This window comes from Callithrix jacchus, chromosome 6 (assembly GCF_049354715.1).
Source record: "Callithrix jacchus isolate 240 chromosome 6, calJac240_pri, whole genome shotgun sequence".
Taxonomy (NCBI): Eukaryota; Metazoa; Chordata; class Mammalia; order Primates; family Cebidae; genus Callithrix; species Callithrix jacchus.
Window position 1 is genome coordinate 121,993,598 of NC_133507.1, and position 24,675 is coordinate 122,018,272.

At 42.0% G+C, this 24,675-nt stretch overlaps 2 protein-coding genes across 32 annotated transcripts in view; one reads left to right on the forward strand and one right to left on the reverse strand.

Annotated features, from left to right (window-relative positions):
* The window catches only part of PPIL3 (peptidylprolyl isomerase like 3), a 21,383-nt gene extending 14,103 nt beyond the window's left edge, over positions 1–7,280 (reverse strand). Inside the window, exons 1-6 of one of the 25 annotated variants that reach the window (XM_078328122.1) lie at positions 6,847–6,900; positions 6,488–6,636; positions 5,966–6,143; positions 4,941–5,015; positions 3,880–3,954; positions 494–587 (exon numbers count right to left, since the gene is read on the reverse strand). In XM_078328122.1, the coding sequence (XP_078184248.1) occupies positions 494–587; positions 3,880–3,954; positions 4,941–4,943 (172 nt within the window). In that variant the 5' untranslated portion in view covers positions 4,944–5,015; positions 5,966–6,143; positions 6,488–6,636; positions 6,847–6,900. The other 24 variants (XM_078328124.1, XM_078328117.1, XM_078328120.1 and 21 more) reach the window with 24 other exon arrangements.
* On the forward strand, positions 6,509–22,419 carry NIF3L1 (NGG1 interacting factor 3 like 1). 7 transcript variants are annotated; one of them, XM_054257767.2, is made up of 7 exons: positions 6,509–7,837; positions 9,004–9,463; positions 10,334–10,496; positions 12,738–12,864; positions 14,529–14,667; positions 16,823–16,906; positions 21,987–22,419. In XM_054257767.2, the coding sequence occupies exons 2-7, from the start codon at positions 9,028–9,030 to the stop codon at positions 22,169–22,171; spliced, it is 1,134 nt and encodes a 377-aa protein (XP_054113742.1). In that variant the 5' UTR covers positions 6,509–7,837; positions 9,004–9,027; the 3' UTR covers positions 22,172–22,419. The 7 variants fall into 7 exon arrangements, with proteins under 7 accessions (XP_054113742.1, XP_054113744.1, XP_002749665.1 ...); XM_054257769.2 differs by having other exon boundaries at positions 6,509–7,675; XM_002749619.8 differs by having other exon boundaries at positions 6,509–6,771.
* Positions 22,420–24,675: the final 2,256 nt, after the last annotated feature.

Here is a 24,675-nt window from a genome sequence, read left to right on the forward strand (position 1 = left end):
GGGGTAGGTGCTAATAATTTCTGCTTTAAAATTATATCATGGAATACTATGCAGCTGTGTAAAGGAATGAGATCATGTCCTTTGCAGGGACATGGATGTAACTGGAAGCCATCATTCTTAGCAAACTAACATAGGAACAGAAAACTAAACACCGTATGTTCTCACTCGTAAGTGGGAGTTGAAAAATGAGATCACATGGACACAGGGAGAGGACCAAAACACAGCAGGGCTAGTAGGGGGATGGGGGATAAGGGGAGGGAGAACATTAGGGCAAATAGCTAATGCATGCGGGGCTTAAAACCTAGATGACAGGGTGATAGGTGCAGCAAACCCCCATGGCACAGATATACCTATGTAACAAACCTACATGTTCTGCACTTGTAGAACAGAACTGAAACACACACACACCCATCCACATTTTAAATTCTTCTTTTACCCACTGCTTCATACTATATATTCAGTTCCTTGGATCTTAGTTAATGGAATAACTTACCTGTTGGATCTCCTGTTTGAACCATGAAACCCTTGATATTTCTATGAAATATACAGCCATTGTAGTAGTTACTGGCACAAAGAGCCAAGAAATTCTGAAGAGAGTAAAAATAATGATTGAGAAATGATGCAGAAGAAACCCAGTTAAGGCAAAGAACCAATCATATTTACTGAAAACACTATAGCAGCATATTTAAACTATGACTTTTGGCATTATTTGGATGTCACTTCCTTGCCTAAAACACTTCAATAGCTTCCTTCTGCTCTTGGAATAAAATGAAAATCTTCAGCAGGGCCTAACAAGCCCTGCAGCACCTGGCTTATCTCTCCATCACATATACTAAGAACTGCTTTCTTATTGCTTACTACTTAAACCCATCAGCATTCTGACAACCCAAAAGGGACAGGATTTCCCACCTTGGGGACTTTGTACCTGATATTTCTATACCGGGAATGTTGTCTTTTTTTGTAGAGACAGTGTCTCCCTATGTTGCCCAGGCTGGCCTTGAACTCCTGGGCTCAAATGATCCTCCTGCCTCAGCCTCCCAAAGTGCTGGAATTACTGGTGTGAGTCACCGTGCCTGGCCTTAGAATTTTTTTAAATTTTATTTCACAACTCTGAATACCTGGAATATTCTTTTTATACCTTTTTCCATGGAGATGCCCTCACACCTTCACATTCAGTTTAAGTATTAGTTTCTTGGCTAGGCCTCCCCTCACCTTCTTCCTTTCCTATTATTCTCTATCTCAACACTTAGTTTTTTTTCAAGGCATTATCATCTTTTAGAATTACTTAATTTTAGGCCAGGCGCAGTGGCTCACACCTGTAATCCCAGCACTTTGGGAGGTGGGCAGATCACTTAAGTCCAGGAGTTCAAGACCAGCCTGGGCAACATAGTAAGAGCTTGTCTCTATCTTTAAAAATATATATATAAATAAAAATAACTTTTTAAAAAAGAAGTATTTAATTTTCTTGCCCTGCTTATTTTTCCAACTAGAATATTGGATTCATGAGGGTAAGGAATGTCTGTTGATCACTGTTTCCCCAGACTCTGGGACAAGATGGCCTTTCATAAATAATGGGTTTTTGTTTTGTTTTGTTTTGAGACAGGGTCTTACTCTGTCACCTAGGTTGGAGTGCAGCAATGTGATCAGAGTTCACTATAGCCTTGACCCTCCAGATTCAAGCAATCCTCCCACCTTGGCCTCCCTTGTAGCTGGGGCAATAGGCGCACACCACCACACTTGGCTAATTTTTGTATTTTTTTGTAGAGATGGGGTCTCACTATGTCGTCTTAGGAGGTCTAGAATTTCTGAACTCAAGTGATCTTGCCATCTTAGCCTCCCAAAGTGCTGAGATTATAGATGTGAGCCACTGTACCCAGACATAAATAATTGTTGAATAATGAATATATACAGCTGACTCTTCTTCCTTCTATCCTTGTCATTTAAACAGGTGAAACAGGCTGGGCGCGGTGGCTCAAGCCTGTAATCCCAGCACTTTGGGAGGCTGAGGTGGGTGGATCACGAGGTCAAGAGATCGAGACCATCCTGGTCAACATGGTGAAACCCCATCTCTCCTAAAAATACAAAAAATTAGCTGGGCACGGTGGCGTGTGCCTGTAATCCCAGCTACTCAGGAGGCTGAGGCAGGAGAATTGCCTGAACCCAGGAGGCAGAGGTTGCGGTGAACCAAGATCGTGCCATTGCACTCCAGCCTGGGTAACAAAAGTGAAACTCCGTCTCAAAAAAAAAAAAAAAAAAAACACAGGTGAAACAGGCCAGGTGTGGTGGCTTATGCCTGTAATCCCAACACTTTGGGAGGCCAAGATGGGTGGATCGCCTAAGATTAGGAGTTCAAGACCAGCTTGATCAACATAGTGAAACCCCATCTCTACTAAAAATACAAAATTAGCCAGGTGTTGTGGTGCATGCCTGTAATCCCAGCTACTCAGGAGGCTGAGGCAAGAGAATCCCTTGGATCTGGGAGGTGGAGGTTGCAGTGACCCAAGACTGCACCACTGCACTCCAGCCTGGGCAACAAGAACAAAACTGTGTCTCAAATAAATGACAATATACAGGTGAAATAATGTATAGAACAGGCCAGGCATGATGGTTCACACCTGTAATCCCAACACTTTGGGAAGCTGAGGCAGGAGGATGGCTGGAGACCAGGAGTTCGAGATCAGCTTGGCAACATAGTGAGACCTCATCTCTACCAAAAAAAAAAAAAAGGAAAAAAAAATTAGCTTAGCATGGTAGCACCTGTAGTCCCATTTACTTGGGAGGCCAAGGTATTGCTTGAGCCCATTAGGTTGAGGCTGCAATGAGCTGTGATTGCACCACTGCACTCCAGCCAGGCTGGCACAGCAAGACCCTGTTTTGAAAAAAAAAAAAAAAGGAAGTATACAACAATTCTTTAATATAATATCCTGGCTGGGCGTGGAAGCTCACACCTGTAATCCCAGCACTTTGGGAGGCCAAGGCAGGTGGATTACCTGAGGTCAGGAGTTCAAGACCAGCCTGGCCAACATGGTGAAACCCTGTCTCTACTAAAAAAATACAAAAATTTGGCAGGCATGGTGGCAGGTGCCTGTAGTCCTAGCTACTTGGGAGGATGAGGCAGCAGAATTGTTTGAATTTGAGAAGCAGACGTTGCAGTGAGCCAAGATCGGGCCACTGCACTCCAGCCTGGATGACGGAGCAAGACTCCATGGGTGGAAGGAAGGCCGGGCATGGGGGCTCATATGTAATCCCAGCACCTGAGGAGGCTGAAGTGAGTGGATCACCTGAGCTCAGGAGTCTGAGACCAGCCTGGCCAACGTGGTGAAACTGCATCTCTACTAAAAGTACAAAAATTAGCCAGGCATGATGGCATGAGCCTGTAATTTCACCTACTCAGGAGGCTGAGGCTGGAGAATCACTTGAACCTGAGAGGTAGAGGTTGCAGTGAGCTGAGATAGCACCACTGCACTCTAGCCTGGGCGACAGAGCAAGACTCTGTCTCCAAAAAATAAAATATATATATATACACACACACACATATATATATACACACACACATACACACACACACACACACACACACACACATACATACACATATATAATCCTAATGATTATGTTTCCTGAGGAAAATGAGTCCAAAGAAAATGATACTGGCTACTCTAACATTACAGAAAAATTATCTGCCTTCTCTTTGTTCCACCTTTGGGATTAGACAAATAAGTGGAAATCAGATCAGAAGTTTTGATGGTTAGTTTTTCCTAACAATGGTTTTACAGAAAGTTTTGTTGTTGTTGTTGTTGTTTAGGTTAGATTATTCAATTCCAAAATGGTTACCTTGTTGTATTAACTGATGTTTCATATGTAAATAATGGTACTTACCTCACATGTTTTGGGTGTCCTCTCACAAAAGACTTCAATTTTAATATCACCTACATCTGTATGCAATGTCACAGACTAAAAAGGAGAGAAAATGTGAGAACAAATGAAATTTCTTCAGGTGACTTATGCATTATATTATTCCCCTAAATGGATATTCAAGATGATAATCTGAATAAAAGAGACAGAGATACTGCTTCAGAGATGACCCATCCACAAAGGATATTGGTGAATTGCATATATATAAATAATACATAACAATTAGAGATAAGTTGCACTTTTTCCTCAAAATGTATCTCAACAGGCGAGAAAAAACTCCAGAATATAAATGTTAGGGTTAAGTAGTATCCATGATAAAAATTTGGAAGTAAACATTTTGATGGAAATAATTATTTTAACTCTGAATTTTTTTCATCAAGAAAAATAAAAACAATTGTTATGTATTATTGATTTATATGGCAATTCACCAGCATCTTTATTTACAGAAAAATAATGAGAAAATGATTTTTCAAAATATAATTGCCACCATTTTCCTTAGGTAATTTAATTCTGAGAAATAGGGTTAAAAAATAATTCCTGCTGGGCGCGGTGGCTCAAGCCTGTAATCCCAGCACTTTGGGAGGCCGAGGCGGTGGATCACGAGGTCAAGAGATTGAGACCATCCTGGTCAACATGGTGAAACCCGGTCTCTACCCAATATACAAAAAAAAAAAAAAAAAAAAAATTAGCTGGGCATGGTGGCGCGTGCCTGTAATCCCAGCTAATCAGGAGGCTAAGGCAGGAGAATTGCCTGAACCCAGGAGGCGGAGGTTGCGGTGAGCCGAGATCGTGCCGTTGCACTCCAGCCTGGGTAACGAGCGAAACTCCGTCTCAAAAAAAAAAAAAAAAGAATTTTAAAGTAACTTTGTGTATTTTTAAAAGAAATATTTCATATTAAATGCTTCTATAGCGTACAATTTCTCCATCTTCTCACTGCAATTCCCATGCAGTTTTATTGCCCTTGACTGAATTTCTAAAAATTACTTATAATGAAAGACATTTCATAAGAATTGGTCAAAACTTACCATTTTTCCTCTTAGTGGTTTCAGGAAAGACTACGTAATTTCTCAGAGTCTTACAGCGGGGTCAAAAGTAAGTCTCTAGTCCCAAAAGAAAAAAAGAATTAGGCTCATATTTCTATCTTCCTAATTCACACACACTCACCTTTACTGCACATTTTAAATAAAAATCCTCGCCCAGAATGGTGGCTCACGCCTGTAATCCCAGCAATTTGGGAGGCCAAGGCGGGTGGATCGCCTGAGGTCAGGAGTTCAAGACCAGCCTGGCCAACACGGCGAAATCCTGTCTCTATTAAAAACACAAAAATTAGCGGGGCGTGATGGCACTTCTCTATAGTCTCAGCTACTCTGGAGGCTGAGGCAGGAGAATCGCTTGAACCCCGGAGGCGGTGGTTGCAGTGAGGCGAGATCCCGCCACTGCCAACCTGGGTGACAGAGACAGACTCCGTCTCAACAAAAAAAAATTCTTCTAATGGCATCCCCTATGTAATAAAAACCCAGCTATAGAGTAATGATAAGAGACCCTACCCGATTCAAGCCTCCCAATCTCCGACTTGCCCTGCTTGCTCTTCTTCAAGAGCCTCCTTGCAAGTCCCCCAGTAAGCCAGATACCTTCCCTTAGGGGCTAGGCACTGGGTGTCCCTTTTGCCTGGAATGCTTATTACACTCAAGACATCTCTACAGCTAATTTCCTCACCTCCAAATTTCTGCTTAAATGTCAAGTTTAACTGACCTGACAACCCTACATAAAACTGCTTGAGACCGAGGACATTCCTATTTCCTTCTCCCACAGCACTTACTACTAATATACTATTAACTTCTCTCCCTTTATTTTTGAGACGGAACCTCGCTCCGTCGCCAGGCTGGCGTGTAGTGGCGTGATCTCGGATCACTGCAACCTCCGCCTCCCGGGTTCAAGTGATTGTCTTGCCTCAGCCTCCCGAGTAGGTGTTATTACAGGCACGCGCCACAGGGGTTCCACCCGGCTCGGCCTTCCAAAGTGCTGGGATTACTAGCGTGAGCCACCGTACCCGGCCCTTCTCTTATTCTCACGTTGCAACAACAGCCTCGTTGCCCACTGTTCACTCGCAGTATCCCAAGAACTAAACCAGTAGCAACACAGAGCTCAGCAAGTATTCGAATAAGTGAATGAAAGAATTAATGACGTTGCTCCATACTTGGGCTTCACCACTTCGTTTAGCACAGCCGCTGTTAAAAGAGGAAAAATGCAATCGCACAAGCCAGCAGAGTTCTGTTGGTTCAAAATTATAGTTTCTATAGGCCAGCGGAAGTTGGGCGCGGGAACCAAGAGAGAGAACGCCCCTTACCGCCTCATCTCTCTCCTCCCCACTCCTTCCTCTCTCAAACCAAAACGACACTGTAATTTATCCCCCACCGGAAATTTGACAGTGAAAGGGAGCTCTTAATAATTCCACTGGGACAAGAAGCGTAAGGCAAAACTATCCGGGTAACCTCAGGCAATGTTTTACACTCGGTTGCCGAACTGAAAGGACCACTTCCGCCCAGCTTTCCAGCTACTGGGAACCCATTACCACAGCGCCACGAGCGCCGACGCAGGACCGGAAGTGACGTAAGAAGTTCCCGGGACTGGTGAGTTGTGCGCGATTTAAAAACCCGCGAGTGTAGTTGTGACCTTCGCGGAAGGTTCAGGTTAGGGCAGGCTGTGATTGTTATGTTGATGCTGCAGAGGCAAGCAGAAGAGATTGGGTCAGAAAACTACCCCGCCACGAGACAGCACTGTGTACTGGGGGTCCTTACTCATACTTACTGGCTGTTTTCACTGTCCTGGAAAAGACATGAAATGAGGCAAAATTAGGTAAGGTAGAGGGAGCGATTTGCAGGCTGCAAAGGGGCCCTGCTGATGCTACTTAATAGCAAAAACAGTGCTTACCTTAGTACGAGAGCTGTTTCCAGCTTTACGTGTGAATCTCGCGATATTGTGGCCGTGGCACTATTTGCTGCCCCAGAGGAAACTGCAGATGATAACTCATTTGCCTGTTGTTGCACAACTGTGACTCTGACTTCAGAGTCCCTCCCACCATACTGTGCTGCCTCCTGTTGTCGTTGTTGACAGTGGCCATGGAGCCTCTCAGTTTCCTCATCTGTAACAGTAAATAACTCAAAACCTGCATGGCGGCCCGCAAGGGTTTCACTTTCGAGCTTGCCAGATGTAGAAGAGGCTGGAGAACGGAGTACTGTGAGGATCATTAGAATATCTTCCAAGGCCGGACGCAGTGGCTCATGCCTGTAATCCCAGCACTCTGGGAGGCCGAGGCAAGGTGGATCGCTTGAGTGCAGGAGTTTGAGACCAGCCTTGGGCAACATGGCAAGATCCCATCTCTACTAAAAATACAAAAATTAGCCAGGTGTGGTGTTCTGCGCCTATAGTCCTAGTTACTCAGGAGGCTGAGGTGGGAGGATCTGTTTGAGGCCAGGAAGTCGAGGCTCCGGTGACCTGAAACCCGCACCGCTGCACTCCAGCCTAGGTGACGAGTGAATCCCTGTCTCAAAATGAAAAAAACAAAAACTTTCAAGACCTTGAGTGGTTTTTGGAGACCCTGTATTACTTCAAATAATGCATTAAATAAACATCCCCATCTCATTAAATAGAAATGTTGAAAAATTGGGCCGGGCGTGGTAGCTCACGCCTATAATCCCAGCACTTTGGGAGGCCGGGTGGATGACGAGGTCAAGAGATCAAGACCATCCTGGTCAACAAGGTGAAACCCTGTCTCTACTAAAAATACAAAAAAAAATTAGCTGGGCATGGTGGTGCACGCCTGTAGTCCCAGCTACGCGGGAGGCTGAGGGAGGAGAATTGCTTGAACCCAGAAGGCGGAGGTTGCGGTGAGCCGAGATCATGCCATTGCACTCCAGTCTAGGTAACAGCAGCAAAACTCCGTCTCAAAAAAAAAAAAAGAAAAATTGCTTGTGGAATAATTGGCTTATGGATATTTCATCAAATTTGCAATTGACTATGCTTTTCTTCAAAAAGTGTTTATAGGTAGTAAGTTTAAGAATGGGGTTGACAGCATTATCTTTTGTAGTTATTTGATTAAACATTTACTAATTGTGCATATTTTGGAGCCAGCAATTTTTTTCTGTCTCTCCGTTGCCCTCCCACCTTCCCTTTGTTGCCAGCCTTTTCAGTTCCTTGTTGGATGTAGATATTTAGAAGGCTTACAGGCTGTGTGGGGAAAGTGCTCTATATCTTACCCCCTCCCACCTCTTGAGCCTGGCCTTCGTGTAGCAAATGTTGCTTAACGGGCAGTGGCTTCTCCCTTCTCCTGCCTTGACCCTGCCCATTTGTAGAGTGACCTCCCTATGTATGCCTTGATTCTTAATGCTGATAAAGCACTTGAAATTTTAAACATTATTCTGGTTTTTGATAAAGTGTGTTGTAATGCCAGTATATGCCACCCAACTCCAAATTCTGTTGTAATCGGGAGTCGGGAGGTAGGCAAGGTCATTCTATGCAGTTAGCATTTAGTGCTGGCTTATATATTGGTTATACCGAGATTTATTAAAGATAGTTCCTGTTCCCTAGTAGCTTCAGCATAATGGAGCACACACGCAATTCTGAGAACACTGAGGGGTGGGGAGCCTTAGGAAAGATGCTGAAAAGGAAGGTTTGTCAAGAAAAGTTTTATTTAAGAAGTTGAAGGGGGCTTGGGAAAAGGGAAGGTAATATTTAGAGAAATGGATTAGGGAGAAGGTTGGTTGAAGCAAGAGTGGGAAGAATGAGAACAAGGTGTGTGAGACAGGAGACGGGATGGACATTTGTGTATTATATACCAGGCTCTGCTGGGTTATGTAATTCATTTGGTCCTCTAGATGGCCTGTGAGGTGGGTTATAGTATCTCCATTTCCTAGGCGAGAAAACAAGAGAGGTTAAATGGCTTACCTAAGCTACAGTGTGCTGGTAAGTGGCAGAGCCACTATTTGAACCCAGATCTCTATGATGACAACTCTTGTCCATATGATTTGATGCCTCAAAGATCCAGGCCTAAAGTGTACATGTGTACCATTTTCTTTGTTTTGACTTCAGAAACGACTTTTACCTGATTTCTGTATGTTGTCATCTTGTGTACGCCCGGTCCCCACGACAGTCCGGTTTATAGATTCCCTGATCTGCAATTCTTCCCGTTCCTTCATGGATTTGAAGGCTCTCCTTTCTTCCTTGAATGACTTTGCATCCCTCTCCTTTGCTGAGAGTTGGGACAATGTTGGATTACTGGTGGAACCAAGCCCACCACATACTGTAAATACCCTCTTCCTGACGAATGACCTGACTGAGGAAGTGATGGAGGAGGTGCTGCAGAGGAAGGCAGACCTCATTCTCTCCTACCATCCACCTATCTTCCGACCCATGAAACGCATAACGTGGAACACCTGGAAGGAGCGCCTGGTGATCCGGGCTCTGGAGAACAGAGTGGCTATCTACTCTCCTCACACAGCCTATGATGCTGCACCCCAGGGAGTCAACAACTGGTTGGCTAAAGGGCTTGGTGAGAAGCCGCTTTCATATTTGTTATTTTACCTACAAATACTTTGAAACTTTCGAATGTCTTTCCAGTAAAGTTTTGACTGCTTTCGGGGTGGGAAGGGTATCATTCCATTTTTATATCATTTTAAAATAATTTTGCTGAAATTTGGCAGTTAAATTGCATTTGAAAAGAGAAACATTTTTTATCTTTATGGAATGAGAGCAGAAGTCTTCCTTACTGGACTGAGCTTCGTGATTCCTCATTTTTGTGGCACAATGCCTGTCACCTAGGCACTTGAAAAATGCTTGTTGAATTGAAAGCTCAGGTCTCTCCAGAATACACTTGATACGTCAGGTAGATAGACGTCAGGGATTTAATGAATGTTTTTAGTGAATGTTTACCTATGCCTAGCCCAATGAGGGAATGATATATGCATTTTAGCTTTACTTTAATAAGTCTTTAATTTACTCATTTTGGGCTGAAGCTTTTATGATGATATCTGGATTACTATGGTCAAATAGAGTACGAGCATTTGCAACCTGAATAATGGTTTATGTGGGTAGATTTACCAAGCAGTAGACAGTTCTGTGTATTATCTAAAAATGTATGAATCAATCTTTCTTGTCCAAGTTTTTTAGAGATTTAAGAATCTTTTGGAAAATAATTCTGAAAATAATTTGACTTTGTATGTCCATACCAAAGCCCTAGATTATGGGGAATGGTGATGTATATCTAAGGGATATGTATGTGTGTGTGTATGTATCATATAAGCATGAGAATGAATCTTTTAAAAAAGTCATTTCTTAGAAATTTTGCCTACAATAGTTTATCTTTTAAATCTTAACCTCTCATCCCCCAAAACTCCCATTTTCCCACAATTATTTTCTCTAGGAGGTTGTACTTCCAGACCCATACATCCTTCCAAAGCTCCCAACTACCCTACAGAGGGAAACCACCGAGTAGAATTCAGCATTAATCACAGCCAAGACCTGGACAAAGTCATGTCCGCAGTGAAAGGAATTGAAGATATTTCTGTCACTTCTTTTTCTGCTAGGTAAAATTTCTCTCTTTTTTTTTGTGTGTGTATTTATTTGTAAGCTTCTTCCTTACAAAGTCTATAACCCTGGTATTTAGGCTTGAAACAAATCATTTTCTCTGGATTTGGTTTACAAAGCAGCGTACTCCTCATTTGTATGTGAGTCCTGGAGAACTATTGACTTTTTTTCAAAACAACAAAAATGGTAAGTAACACTTAATTGAGTATTTCTATGTTGGGGGGTGATACTCTGCATTTTATTTATTTATTTATTTATTTGAGACAGAGTCTTGCTTTCACCCAGGCTGGAGTGCAATAGCGTGATCATGGCTCACTGCATCCTCTGCCTCCTGGGTTCAAGTGATTCTCCTGTCTCAGCCTCCCAAGTAACTGGGATTACAGGCGTCCACCATCATGCCCGGCTAATTTTTTGTATTTTTAGTAGAGACAAGATTCCACCATGTTGGCCAGACTGGTTTTGAAGTCCTGACCTCAAGTGATCTGCCTGTCTCAGCCTCCCAAAGTGCTGGGATTACAGGCGTGAGCCACCACACCTAGCCCCACCTCAGCCTCTTGAGCTAGGACTTCAGGTGTCAAAGGAAAAATACATTAAGCGCCTCTTTAAAAGGTCAGTCATTTAGTTATTTAGGGCAGAGAAAGGAGGTTTTTCTTTTTGTTTTTTATTTTTGAGAAACAGGGTCTTTGTCACCCAGGCTGCAGTGCAGTGGCATGATCACAGCCCACTGCAGCCTTGACTTCACATGCTCAAGCAATCCTCCCACCTTAGCCTCCTAAATAGCTGGGACTGTAGGTGCTTGCCACCCATGCCCAGCTAATTTTTGTATTTTTTGTAGAGACGGAGTTTTGACTTATTGCCCAAGCTGGTCTCGAACTCCTGGGCTCAAGCCATGTGCCCCCCTTGACCTCCCAAAGTACTAGGATTGAGCTGCTGCCCCCAGCCTAAGCTCTCATTATTTTTAATTGCTTATAGTGTTTTTTTTTTTTTTATTATGGATGAACGGTAGTTTCTTTAAGCATTCCTCTTCCTACTGATGGACTTATTAGTTTGGTTCCAGTTTTTCCATATTGTAGATAATATCTGGGTTTTACCATTAGATAGGGACCAAGGCATTGGTTTTCTTTCTTTTTTAAAACAATCCACAGATGATTCCAGTGTTTATAATTAATGCTTCTAGATTATTTTTAAAGGTGTCTTTTTAGTTCTAGAATTTTATGATCATATTTAGAGTTTATGGTTAAATGTAAAACTTTCTTGATGCCAATAATTTTGGAGAGGCCCCAGAGGGTGATCCAAAGACCCCCTGCATGATTATTAATGAGCTGCTTATTTAAAATGCAGATATTTGTATTCATCTCAGATCTTTGTAAGTAAAATGGAGTTTGCCTGAGAATCTGTCCAGGACATTCTTGGATTCAGTGTTGTTTTAAAATTATCATCTTTAAGGTTTTAAAAAAATTCAGTTTGCCCCAGCCCCATTTGTAGATGTTCTGTTTCACTGGTTCTGTGGAAGGATCCAGCAGCTGTTATTTTAAGAAGCTAGAAGGAATTTTTTTTTGTTTTGAAACAGAGTCTTGCTCTCTCGCCCAGGCTGGAGTGCAGTGTTGTGATCTCCGCTTACTGTAACCTCCACCTCCCAAGTTCAAGTGATTATCTTGCCTCAGCCTTCCTAGTAGCTGGGACTACAGGCGCCCACCACCATGCCTGGGTAATTTTTTTGGTGTTTTTGGTAGAGTTGGGGTTTCTCCATGCTGCCCAGGCTGGTCTCGACTCCTGGGCTCAAGCGATCCGTCCACCTTGGCCTCCCAAAATACTGAGATTACAGGTGTGAGCCACTGTGCCTGGCCAGGAAATTTCTGATGCACGATCAGGATTGAGAACAGTTCTTGAATGGTGGTTTCAAAGTGAGGTCCCTGGACCAGCAACATCAGCATCACCTGGAACTTGCTAGAAAGGTATATTCTTAGATTCCCACCTAGATATAATGAATCAGAAACCCCAGGAGTGGGGCCCAGCACTCTGTGTTTTAATAAGTCCTCCAGGTGATTTTGATGCATACTTGAGTTAGAGAAATGCTATTCTAGAAAATTGATTAGTTTCATATTAAATGGGTTCTATTGGTTAAATCCTTAGCTCCATGTAAATCTAATCTCCTATTATAGTAGGTTTGTAAACTGTGGATTATCTAAAATACATTTTGGCTATATTTATCCTAAATGGAATGATTTCCCCCCCCCCAGAATTGATGATGAGGAACAAACACGGATTAGTTTGAATTGTACTCAGAAGGCTTTGATGCAGGTCGTAGATTTTCTTTCCCAGAACAAACAACTTTATCGGAAGACAGAAATTCTGTCACTAGAGAAGGTAATAAATGTATTTTGTATTTGATCTTAAAATACTGTGCATTTTCTAACAACTTTATTGAGGTATAACCGATATACTAAGAATCATACATATTTGGTATATACAGTTTGATGAGTGTCATTACTTTGCATTTTTCTTCAGGGAATCCATTTGTAAGTTATTAGATCAACAGGCCATTCACTGTTACCTAAAGTACAAAATGGCAATGAGAGCATAATATTCTCTGGGAAGTAATTGAGAAGGGAGACATTCCAGGAATTAAAATGTTGGTACTTCAGGGTTACAGATTTGGTTACAAGTTTGCTGTCTCCTTATGTTACTCCCTCTGCCTGGACCATGTCATTCACTTTAACTCAATAGCCATTTGTATGATGATAATTCCTATCTTTTTGGCTTAGAATGCTTTCTTAAGGAAAAAAATGACAAAAACCCTTATTTTCAACTACTTTCTGGATGTGTTCTACTTACAAAGCCCACACGTTTTTCAAATTCAATATATACAAATACTTATCCCTGCACCACCTCTTTGTATCTTTTTTTTTCCTATTTCATATTTCAATATCATTATTTACTTTAGTTTCCACGTTTTCACATTCCTCCTTGACTCCAAGGCCTGCTGATTCTGGCCTCACATCTATATAGTGTTTCTCCTCTGTATTGGCTCTGCTATCACAGTAATTGAAACTCTCATTTTCTGCGATGAGAGTAGTATCCCTGAGCAGCTAGGAGGCAGTCCAGGCTCTTTAGCACAGCGTTGGAAGCCCTTAATGATCTGCTACAGCCCGGGCCTCTAGCCTCCTCTCCGTCCACAGCACATGCTCTGCACAGTAGCCAGAGAGCCTTCTTTTGGATCTGCCTCCCGCAGTGTGTTCTCTCAAGCCTTTGGCACCTTTGTCCACGTTCTTTCTGTTTAGAATGCCTTCCTCCATCTCATTATACCTCTGTCCTGCCACACTGCACTTGACATCACCTCCTTTTAAACTTTTTTATTTCCCCTTTTAAAACTCTTTTAGGGTTTTCTCTAAGACCTGAGTCCTTCCTCCAAGTACTCCCAACTCTCCCAAGTCACAGCTCATTTAGTTTGTCATTCCTTGTGCAGCTGCAACAGTAGCACCTACTTCGATGCAGGTGGTAGATTTTAGCACCTATTTAAACAGTTTTATTATTTTGTTTATTTTATTTATTTATTTTGGAGACAGGGTCTGGCTCTGTCACCCAGGCTGGAGTGCAGTGGTGCAATCTCAGCTCATCACAACCTCTGCCTCCTGGGTAGCTCAAGCCCACCTTCCATTCAGCCTCCTGAGTAGCTGGGACTATAGGCGCATGCCACCGTGCCTAGCTAATTTTTGGATTTTTTTGTGGAGATGAGGTCTCACTATGTTGCCCAGGCTGGTCTTAAACTCCTGAGCTCAAGTAATCCACCCACCTCAGCCTCCCAGAGTGCTAGGATTACAGGCGTGAGCCATCACGCCTGACCTGATTATTGATTTAAACATCTGCCTTCCTAGGAAAGTGTGACCTCCTAGAAGAAAGAATGTTTTTGTCAGGTTTATATCCCCACATTTAGCCTGGAGCTTGCTATAGTAACCTCGCAGTGTGCATGTTGATCGATTTTAGCATTTGTTGTTTTAGGAGTGACGTTTCTAACTTCTGTTTCTCCTCAGCCTTTGCTTCAACATACTGGAATGGGACGGTTATGCACACTGGACGAATCTGTCTCCCTGGCAACCATGATTGATCGAATCAAAAGACACCTAAAACTATCTTACATTCGCTTAGCCCTTGGGGTAGGGAGAACCTTAGGTAAATACATCTTCATTTATCCAGTATGCCTACTGTTAACATTGGACAAAGGTTGAAACTCTTGATTGTATTAATGTAACAGAGAATGTGTTAACAGCTCATGGGAGATAACTGGTTTATCGATTAGGGTGGACTAGGTTCTGCTGTGGAATACATCTAATTGGCTTAATCAATGAGACTTATTTCTCTGTCATGCTATGTGTTCATTAAGTTGGTCATTGTAGTAAGTATGGCCATTGTGGACTGGTTGCTGTTGCAGAGGGAAAGAGTTTTGGAGGGTCTTAAACCATCAGTTTAAAATTCCAGGAAATGATACATGTTACTTCTGCTCAACTCATTTTCCAGAATTAGTCAATGTTGCTCACTACAACCAACCGAGGCATAAAGTGCAGTCTTAACATGTGTCAAGAAGAGAGCTAGAATCATGATTGCTATAATTACAACATAAATTTTACGCTTTATAAGACTGGTAATATTTTCTAGTGAGGTGCTACTGAGTGATCTGATCCACTGCAGTTTCTAAGTCTTGTGGTTTTTTTCTTCTGGCTTTTCCTAGTTCTTTTGATAACAAAAAGAGTGAACAGACATTTGTTCAACACCTGTAGTGAGCCTAGCACTGTACTGATTGTCTGTCCTAAGTATGTGAGCTCCCACCGGCAAAAGGAGTGGGGCACAGCGGTTACAGGTGTGGATTCTGAGCTCAGACAACGTGGCTTCATATATGTCTGTCCTGTCTGTCTGCTGCATGACTTTGGCAGGTTGTTTATGCCCTCTGTGTCCCAGTAGCCTCATCTGTAAAAGCTGCATTAATAATAAAACCTAACTCAGAGGGTCGTAGTAATCCACGTGACACAACACAGTGACTGTCTCACATTAAGTACAGTTGAAGTGCTAACTGTTGCTAGCTGTGTGGTTGGTATTATTTCTCCCATTTTAAAGATGAAAAATTACAGTTCAGAGAGATAGGTAACTGTATTAGTCTGTTCTCAACGCTGCTGTGAAGAAATCCCTAAGCCTGGGTAATTTATAAAGAAAAGAGGTTTAATTAACTCAGTTCTGCCTGGCTGGGGAGGCCACAGGAAACTTACAGTCATGGTGGAAGGCACCTCTTCTCAGGGTGGCAGGAGAGAGAATGAGTGCAAGCAAGGGAAATGCCAGACGCTTGTAAAACTATCAGATCTCGTGAGACTCATTATCACGAGAACAGCATTGGGGAACGTCCCCTATGATCCAGTTACCTCCAACTGGTCCTGCCCTTGACCCGTGGGGATTATAGGGACTACAATTCAAGGTGAGATTTAGAAGGGTACACAGAGCCAAACCATATCAGTAACTTATCCAAAAGTCCATAGTTAGATCAAACAACTCAAGGGAGTTAGTGTCCAAAGAAAATGGATAGCAGAGGTGTGATCTGACTGCCGGTATAACTCCAAAGCCCTCTCTTTGAGATACCATGCTGCTGAATTGGAGTGACCACTAAAGAAGTGTCCATTTTAGACACCTGAGTGCTAAATACTTGGATTTTGGCTTGAAAATTGCCAATATTTCACTTCTCAGAGGATGCTTTTTGAGAATAAAGAGTATATTTTAAAATATGTGCCAAATCCATTCGTAGCATTCCTCTAATTAGTCCTTTTAGTTCCTCAGCTTCCTCACCTGAGAATAGAAATAATATTTGCCTACCTCTTATTGTCTGAAGACCCAGGTGAGGTTACTTTACCTAGCAACGTGGCAGTATAGCCTACAGCATCACCATTAGTACTATTCAGTGGTTTGTGCAGCCATGTCCAAAGGAATAATGGTGCTCCCTTCAGCGGCACATATACTAAAAATTGGACGATATAGATTAGCATGTTGCCTATGCAAAGATTACATGCAAATTTGTGCATTGTTCCATATTTTGCTCAATTCACAAAGATTGTTAGAAAAAAAACAACAAAGGAATAATAACCATGCCTTGGATTAGCTCTGCAATATCAAAGAATGATCTGTTTGTTTATATTAAAACATGTTTTTTTTTAATGCAGTAAGAATAGTTCATATACTGGTGATGAGACCAGGAATGAAATATTATGTTTAAGATTCTTGGTACAAATTATAGTAGTAAAATGAAAGAGAATTATAAAGCGTTGGTCTTGTTTCCTTTGTTTTAAAGAGTCCCAGGTCAAAGTTGTGGCCCTGTGTGCTGGTTCTGGGAGCAGCATTCTTCAGGGTGTAGAGGCTGACCTTTACTTCACAGGTAGGACAGCCTTTATTTCTCTCTTGGTTTATTTTATTTATTTATTTATTTTTTTGAGATGGAGTTTCACTCTTGTTACCCAGGCTGGAGTGCAATGGCGCGATCTCGGCTCACTGCAACCTCCGCCTCCTGGATTCAGGCAATTCTCCTGCCTCAGCCTCCCGAGTAGCTGGGATTACAGGCACGCGCCACCATGCCCAGCTAATTTTTTGTATTTTTAGTAGAGACGGGGTTTCACCATGTTGACCAGGTTGGTCTCGATCTCTCGACCTCGTGATCCACCCGCCTCAGCCTCCCAAAGTGCTGGGATTACAGGCTTGAGCCACCGTGCCCGGCCTCACTTGGTTTATTTTTTACAAAATCAAAAATGGCAGATTTTAGGACAGTAACTGGCACATAGATGATACCTAATTAATGTTTTTTGAACCTGAACTAAACAGGAACTACAACAGAATTGGGGATGTATTGCATTATTTGTAGAGGGATGAAATCATTGAACAATTTATTAAATTAGCTAAAAAATTAATGGTCAGCATTTATTTTACCTACATTCTTCCTAAAGTGTCCCAAACCTCCAGATTTCATGTCAGTGGGATACTTTCTACCCTACATTATGGATACATTACCATAGCTAGGAAATGGTTCCTCTTACTCAGCCTAAAGCCAATCATCAGTTCCTATCAATTTAAGTTCCCAAATCTTTCTAGAATCTTCCCCCTTATCTCTCTATCCTGGCACCATCTCCTACTTGAAGTATGCATCAGGCCTCTACTCTTATCTTCCATATCTCTCCTAAAATTAACTTTTGAGCTGGGTGCGGTGGCTCACACTTGTAATCCCAGCACTTTGAGAGGCCGAGGCGGGTGGATCACAAGGTCGAGAGATCGAGACCAACCTGGTCAACATGGTGAAACCCCGTCTCTACTAAAAATACAAAAAATTAGCTGGGCATGTTGATGCGTGCCTGTAATCCCAGCTACTCAGGAGGCTGAGGCAGGAGAATTGCCTGAACCCAGGAGGCGGAGGTTGCGGTGAGCTGAGATCGCGCCATTGCACTCCTGCCTGGGTAACAAGAGTGAAACTCCGTCTCAAAAAAAAAAAAATAAAATCTTGAAAGTGTAAATTTGATGGTCTTGATTAAAAAGACTTCTGTGATTTCCTTCATCTGTCTGATGGAGCCTGAACATTGCATCCTCTTTCCTATAGCCTTTGCTTATGCTGTTTTCTCTGGCTAGAATGCCTTTTCCTTGCCCCTTCCCTTGTACTCCTAGTGATAAGTGAACACCCCTCTGAGAAGCCTTCTCTGACACTGTCCTGCTTCTGCCTCTCCTGGGTCCCTATTACTTTGTCCTTGACCTCCAACGTGCACTTTTTTTGTTGGAAAGTAATTATTTGTCTGGCTGCTGGGCTTTACACTCTATCTTTGAGGTCCTGGCTGATTTTTATTGAAAGGATTACTCCATGTAGTTACTACTCAGGAATATGGCCAAACATGGCCCATTACTCCTCCAAAGGATTTGGAGGCATTTTAAGGGGTTGCCACTTTGTTTACCTGCTCCTCCTTAGGGTTACAAAAGAATGAGTTAGGCCAGGCGTAGTGGCTCACACCTGTAATCCAAGCACTTTGGAAGCCAAGGCGGGCAGATCAACTGAGGTCGGGAGTTCAAGACCAGCCTGACCAACATGGTGAAATCCCGTCTTTAAAAGAAAAAAAAAAGTAAAAAATAAGAAGGAAAAAAAAAAAAGGAAAGAATTGAGTTAAAAAATTACTTTTCACACTCTGAGGACCAGGCTCTAGACTCTTAGCCCTCTGTCTGTTCCCTTGGCTACTCCCATGCCTCCCTTGTCTCCCATACCCGTGCCTTATTACATAGCACACTGCCTTACAAAGGCTGCTGTACTCAAAGCATTGTCACATCCAGAAGTACCGAGGAGCAGCATCTGATCAAGCCTGATGGAATTGCTCTAAACCAATAAATTGATTTAAAAAAAGAAAAACATGTTTGTGACTATTAGCTATTTTCTATCCTTCTGAAGATAAAAGCTTTTTATAAGCCTTTAAATTTCTACCAGATTAAAATCAAATTTCAATATGAATATCTTACAGTATTGTGTCTGGCTATTTTAAAATTCATTTTAGCATTTTGCTTAGAAGGAATTTCAGACATATGCAAAAGTTACAAGAATAGTACAATGAGCTCCTGTATGCTTTTCACCTTGGTTACTAATGGTTATATTCTGCCATATTTGTACGTTCTCTGTGTGCATGTTATATATGTGTGTATATATACATTTGTGTGTGCATGTATAGATACATAATATATAATATACAAGTTAAAATGTTTAATATATCTTGATATGTTTCCCCCCAGAACCATTTTGGAATCAATTGCAGACATGACAGTTTCTTTACCTCTCAATATTTCAGTGTGTATAGTCTTCTAAAAACAAAGACACTCTGGGCCGGGTGTGCTGGCTCACACCTGTAATCCCAGCACTTTGGGAGGCCGAGGTGGGTGGATCATGAGATCAGGAGATCAAGCCATCTTGGCTAACACAGTGAAACCCTGTCTCTACTAAAAACACACAAAAAAACGTAGCTGAACGTGGTGGCACACACCTGTAGTCCCAGCTACTCGGGAGGCTGAGGCAGGGAAATGGCTTGAACCTGGGAGGTGGAGGTTGCAGTGAGCCGAGATCACGCCACAGCACTCCAGCCTGGGTGACAGATCAAGACTCTATCTTAAAAAAAAAAAGAGAGAAAACGAAGAAAACGAACAAAGACATTCTAATTCTAAGACCATTGAACAGTTATCAAATGTGGGAATTTAATACTATTAAAACAGTTGATATACAGTCCATATTCACATTTTCCCAATTGATAAGAATTTATAGCATTTCTTTTTCTGATCCATATCCAGTCCATGATCTCTCATTGCATTTAGTTGTTATCTCTCTTTAGTCACTTTCAATATGAAATAGTTCCTCACCTTTGTCTTCAATAGCATTGACATTTTTAAAGAGTATTGGCTACTTAGGCTGAGCGCAGTCGCTTATGCCTGTTATGCCAACATATTGGGAGGCCGAGGTGGGCGGATCACCTGAGGTCAGGAGTTCGACATCAGCCTGGCTAATGTGGTGAAACCCCATCTCTACTAAAAATACAAAAATTAGCTGGGTGTGGTGGTGCACACCTGTAATTCTGGCTGTCTGGGAGGCAGAGGCAGGAGAATTGCTTGAACCCAGAAGGTGGAGGTTGAAGTGAGCCAGGATTACACCACTGCATTCCAGCCTGGGCAACAGAGTGAGACTCTGTCTCAAGGAAAAGAAAAAAAAAAGAGTATAGGCTCTTTGTTTTGTGCTTCTCTCTCAATTTGGGGTATCTGATTATTTTCTCATAAATACTGTTTTAAAAACTAGTTTTTTTAAAAATGATAAAGTATAATGATATGTGCATAAGATAAATTCAAACAGTTCCAAAATGTTAAAATGTCTTTCCTATCTGGCTGTGGGGAGAAATAGAAAATATATTATCTGGCTAGCATTAGCTGTCTCTGGTCTGTGAGGCATCGCTTTTGAGTATAACTTCAGGGATGTGCAGCCCTACCTAAAGGACTTCTGAACTTCATCACCCTTCCTCTGAGCCTGAGGCAGTGTTCTCATTGTATTAGGTCGTTAAGGGTTAATACCCTGCAAGACCAGCAGATGGGGATCCTGCTCCTTGCAAATGTAAATTCTCTTTTGTCTTCATTCTCCATTTGCTGCTGCTTTTCCAAGCTGCCATCCTGGGCCAAGCTTTTCTTTCCTTTGGCTTCAGCTAGTATTTCAGGGTCTTCACTGATTTCCCCCTTTTTATGCCTTATCCAGCCAGTGAGTTTGTCACAGTACAGAGAGCCAGATTTATCTTTCCTAGTTGGAAACAAGGCTTCCAACTGGGCCATCTTAGTGTCTTTTTCTTGCTTTTTACTTTTACTATATATATATTTTTTTGAGACAGTCTTGCTTTGTCACCAGGCAAAACCCTCTCTCTACTAAAAATACAAAAATTAGCTGGGTGTGGTGGTGGGTGCCTATAATCCCAGCTACTCGAGAAGCTGAGGCAGGAGAATCACTTGAACCCAGGAGGCAAAGGTTGCAGTGAGCCGAGATTGTGCTACTGCACTCCAGCCTGGGCGACAGAGCAAAACTTTGTCTAAATAAATATATAAATAAATTAAAAATTCAGAATATTTGCGTTTTCCCCAAATCTTTTCACAACAGATGAGATTCCCTCCAGAGTTTCTAGGGATTTTGCTTAGTCAAAGAAAAATACTTTGTATTTAATTTGGAAATAATCTTAAATTCATTTCATTCTTATATATTAGACTAAGTTGATGATAGAAATATTGGTGCTTACAAAGCATAAGAGTCTGCTGGGCAGTATACACAGAATTTCCTTCAGAGGTATTTATTACGTACATAAGAGGCAAATTTTCTGAAGGCCTCATTTTACTTAGTAGTGGTCATTCATTTTATTGTGGAAACACTTTGAATAGGTGTTTGCAGATCTGGTTCTGGCGAGATATGTTGTATTGGATAATTGCCTTGGGGTCTGCCAAGGAAAAAGAAGTTGCAATTCTCAATGGGATGGCTTTTATTTTTATTTTATTATTTTTTCGAGACACAGTCTTGCTCTGTCACCGCTGAAGTGTAGTGATGTGATCTTGGCTCACTGCAACCTCCAGTCCCTGGACTGAAGGGATTCTCCTGCCTCAGCCTCCTGAGTAGCTGGGATTACAGTCATGCGCCACCACGCCCAGCTAATTTTTGTGTTTTTAAGATGGAGTTTCACCATGTTAACCAGGCTTATCTGGAACTCCTTAGCTCAGGTGATCCACCTGCCTAGGTCTCCCAAAGTGCTGGGATTATAGGTGTGAGCCACTGCACCCAGACTTTTCTCTCTTTTTAAGTTGGAGGACATAAAAGAAAACTGTACATTCACCTTATATAGAATACAAACTTGGTATTTCTGTTTTTGTGGTTCTTCATTCCACAGATTCCATATCTAGCATTTGAGAATTTGTTCTTTCCTTTTTGGTAGGTGAGATGTCCCATCATGATATTTTGGATGCTGCTTCCCAAGGAATAAATGTCATCCTCTGTGAACATAGCAACACTGAACGAGGCTTTCTTTCTGACCTTCGAGATATGCTGGGCTCTCACTTGGAGAATAAGATAAATATTATCCTATCAGAGACTGACAGGGACCCTCTTCAGGTGGTATAAATGCAGAAACCTCAGGATAACACATTCTACAAATCAGTTGGATGCCAACTTGAATTAGTAAAATGAGTCAGTGGGACTGGTGTGCCTCCAGAGAGTGTCTTAGACAGTATCATCATTTTCGGTTTGTTAATCTGATTCACCAAATGTTCTATCACTCATGAGATAAAAACTGTAATGTAACTACCATATTAAATAACAGGTATTCATTATAAACTCTAGGAAAGATTGAATAAAATCTGTTTACTTAACATTCTCTAGAAAGAGCTCAAGTAATTTTCTCCTTAGTTTAATTGTAGATGGGATGGATCAGTTGGGTTTCTCTGTCCTTGGTTACTTTAACATTATGCTTTGGGTATCAACACTTCTTTCTAGGTAGTAGCCTCTTTGCTGTGATAAGGTCTATTTGTCCCTGTTCCTAGTTCCATCTACATTCCAGTCTCACCTAAATTTCAGAATCAGAATGAGATTGATTTATCAGGATGTTTTAAAACTATACACAATCATTATTCATATTACTATTACTTTATTGCTTTTTAGATGACTCACCTGTAATTTTTTTTTCTTCCATAGTCCTTTGTTCCAGATTTCTGCTCTCACTTTCCTCTCCTGGGGCAATGAACTTGGCTGCAGGCAGAGGGCAGGGCCAGGGAGTGAAATTCCAGAGCAGAAAGAACAAAGTCAGGTATCTCAAAATATCATCCTGCTGCATTTAGTTTGGCACCTTTATCCAGACTGGATGCCCTGTTTTAAACAGCGCCTTCACTGGGCTTCCAGGCCCCTGCCTGCCTGCTGCTGGTTGGGCAGGGCAGATACCTTTCTCCACCCATGGACTGCCGTTTTCAGGTAATCTGGCCAAAGCAATATTCCCCCCATTTGATAAATTCTTTGACTGCCTTTATGATTTGCACTCCTTTACCATCCCACATAATAATTTTTACTTCATGCTTTTGTGTAAAGCAACTTTTTCTCTTATTTTTTATTATAGTAAATTCACATAACATAAAATTCACCATTTAAAGTATACAGTTCCGTAGCTTTTAGTACATTTACAGTATTGTGGTACCGTTATCACTACAGTTCCAAAACATTTTTCATCAACACAAAGGGAAGCCCCATTAAGTAATAACTCCCTCCTCCCATCCCCTGGATACTACTTCTAAGGATTTGTCGATTCTGGATATTTTATAAAAGTGGAATCATAAACGTCCTTTGTGTCTGGCACCTTTCACTTATGTTTTCTCCATTACTGCTGTCTTTTATGTTTGATTTTTTTTCCTAGTATTTTGACTCCCTTATTTCCTTTTATATGTATGTGTGTGTGTGTGTGTGTGTGTGTGTGTGTGTGTATATATATATAATCTTAACCTATCTTGAAAGGAAATTTTATGTCACATCCATTATAACTTGAATATTTTGCAGGATTATTAAAATACAAAAGAACAGTGCTCAAAAGGAATGCCTTTTTTTTTGAGTCTCACTTTTTTGCTCAGGTTGGAGTGCAGTGGTACGATCACAGCTCCCAGCCACCTCTGCCCCCCAAGTTCAAGCAATTCTCCTGCCTCAACATCAACATCCCTCAGCTGGGATTATAGGTATACAACACCATTCCCAGCTAATTTTTGTATTTTTAGTAGAGATGGGGTTTCACCATGTTGGCCAGGCTGGTCTTGAACTCTTGACCTCGTGATCTGCCCATCTTGGCCTCCCAAGTGCTGGGATAACAGGCGTGAGCCACCACGCCCGGCCTGAAATGTCATTTTTAAGCTTAGTGTCTGGTGACAATATTTTGTGTTGTTTTGCTGATTTAATAAATAAAGCCATGTACTGACATGAAATAGTGGTTTAGTAATCCCTTGTCTACTCCTGAAAGCTGAAGGCTGAGGAAGGACACGCACATTCCCTCACAGGCTTCACATGAAAACTTCCCCGTCCTGTAGGACTTGCAAGGCTGCCTTGGATGTCCAAATGGACGGTACATTCCAGGTGGAAGGTTGCAGATCATAGGGAATAGTGTCACCACCTTTGTTGTGCATCCACAACACCATGTATAGTATCTTGTGCACATGTATTGGAGGGTGCTCCGTACCAATCTAGATCAGGATCCAAATCAGACACTAGAGCAGGAAAGGAGTGAAGCTGGCCAGGAGGTGGCAGCAACAGTTCAGCCTGAGGCAACTGCTGCTTGGCAGAATGGTCAGTGTGGCCAAGTCTTCCTGATCTTTCAGGAGGGCACAGGCAATCTGGATTTTTAATATGTGTGGTGTTAAAGTATATATACAGGCCTGGTGTGGTGGCTCATACCTGTAATTCTAGCACTTTGGGAGGCTGAGGCGGGCAGATCACTTGAAGTCAGGAGATAAGACCAGCCAGGCCAAGGTGGTCTTGATCTACTTGTCTCTACTAAAAATACAAAAATTAGCTGGGTGTGGTGGCATGCACCTATAATCCAAGCAACTTGGGAGGTGGAGACCGGAGAATCGCTTAAACCCAGGAGGCACAGGTTT

Coding starts and splice junctions, on each gene's coding strand:
- NIF3L1 (XM_054257767.2), top strand. CDS start 9,028: ATGTTGTCATCTTGTGTACGCCCGGTCCCCACGACAGTCCGGTTTATA. Junction 9,464..10,333: donor CTGGTTGGCTAAAGGGCTTG/GTGAGAAGCCGC, acceptor TATTTTCTCTAG/GAGGTTGTACTTCCAGACCC. Junction 10,497..12,737: donor GTCACTTCTTTTTCTGCTAG/GTAAAATTTCTC, acceptor CCCCCCCCCCAG/AATTGATGATGAGGAACAAA.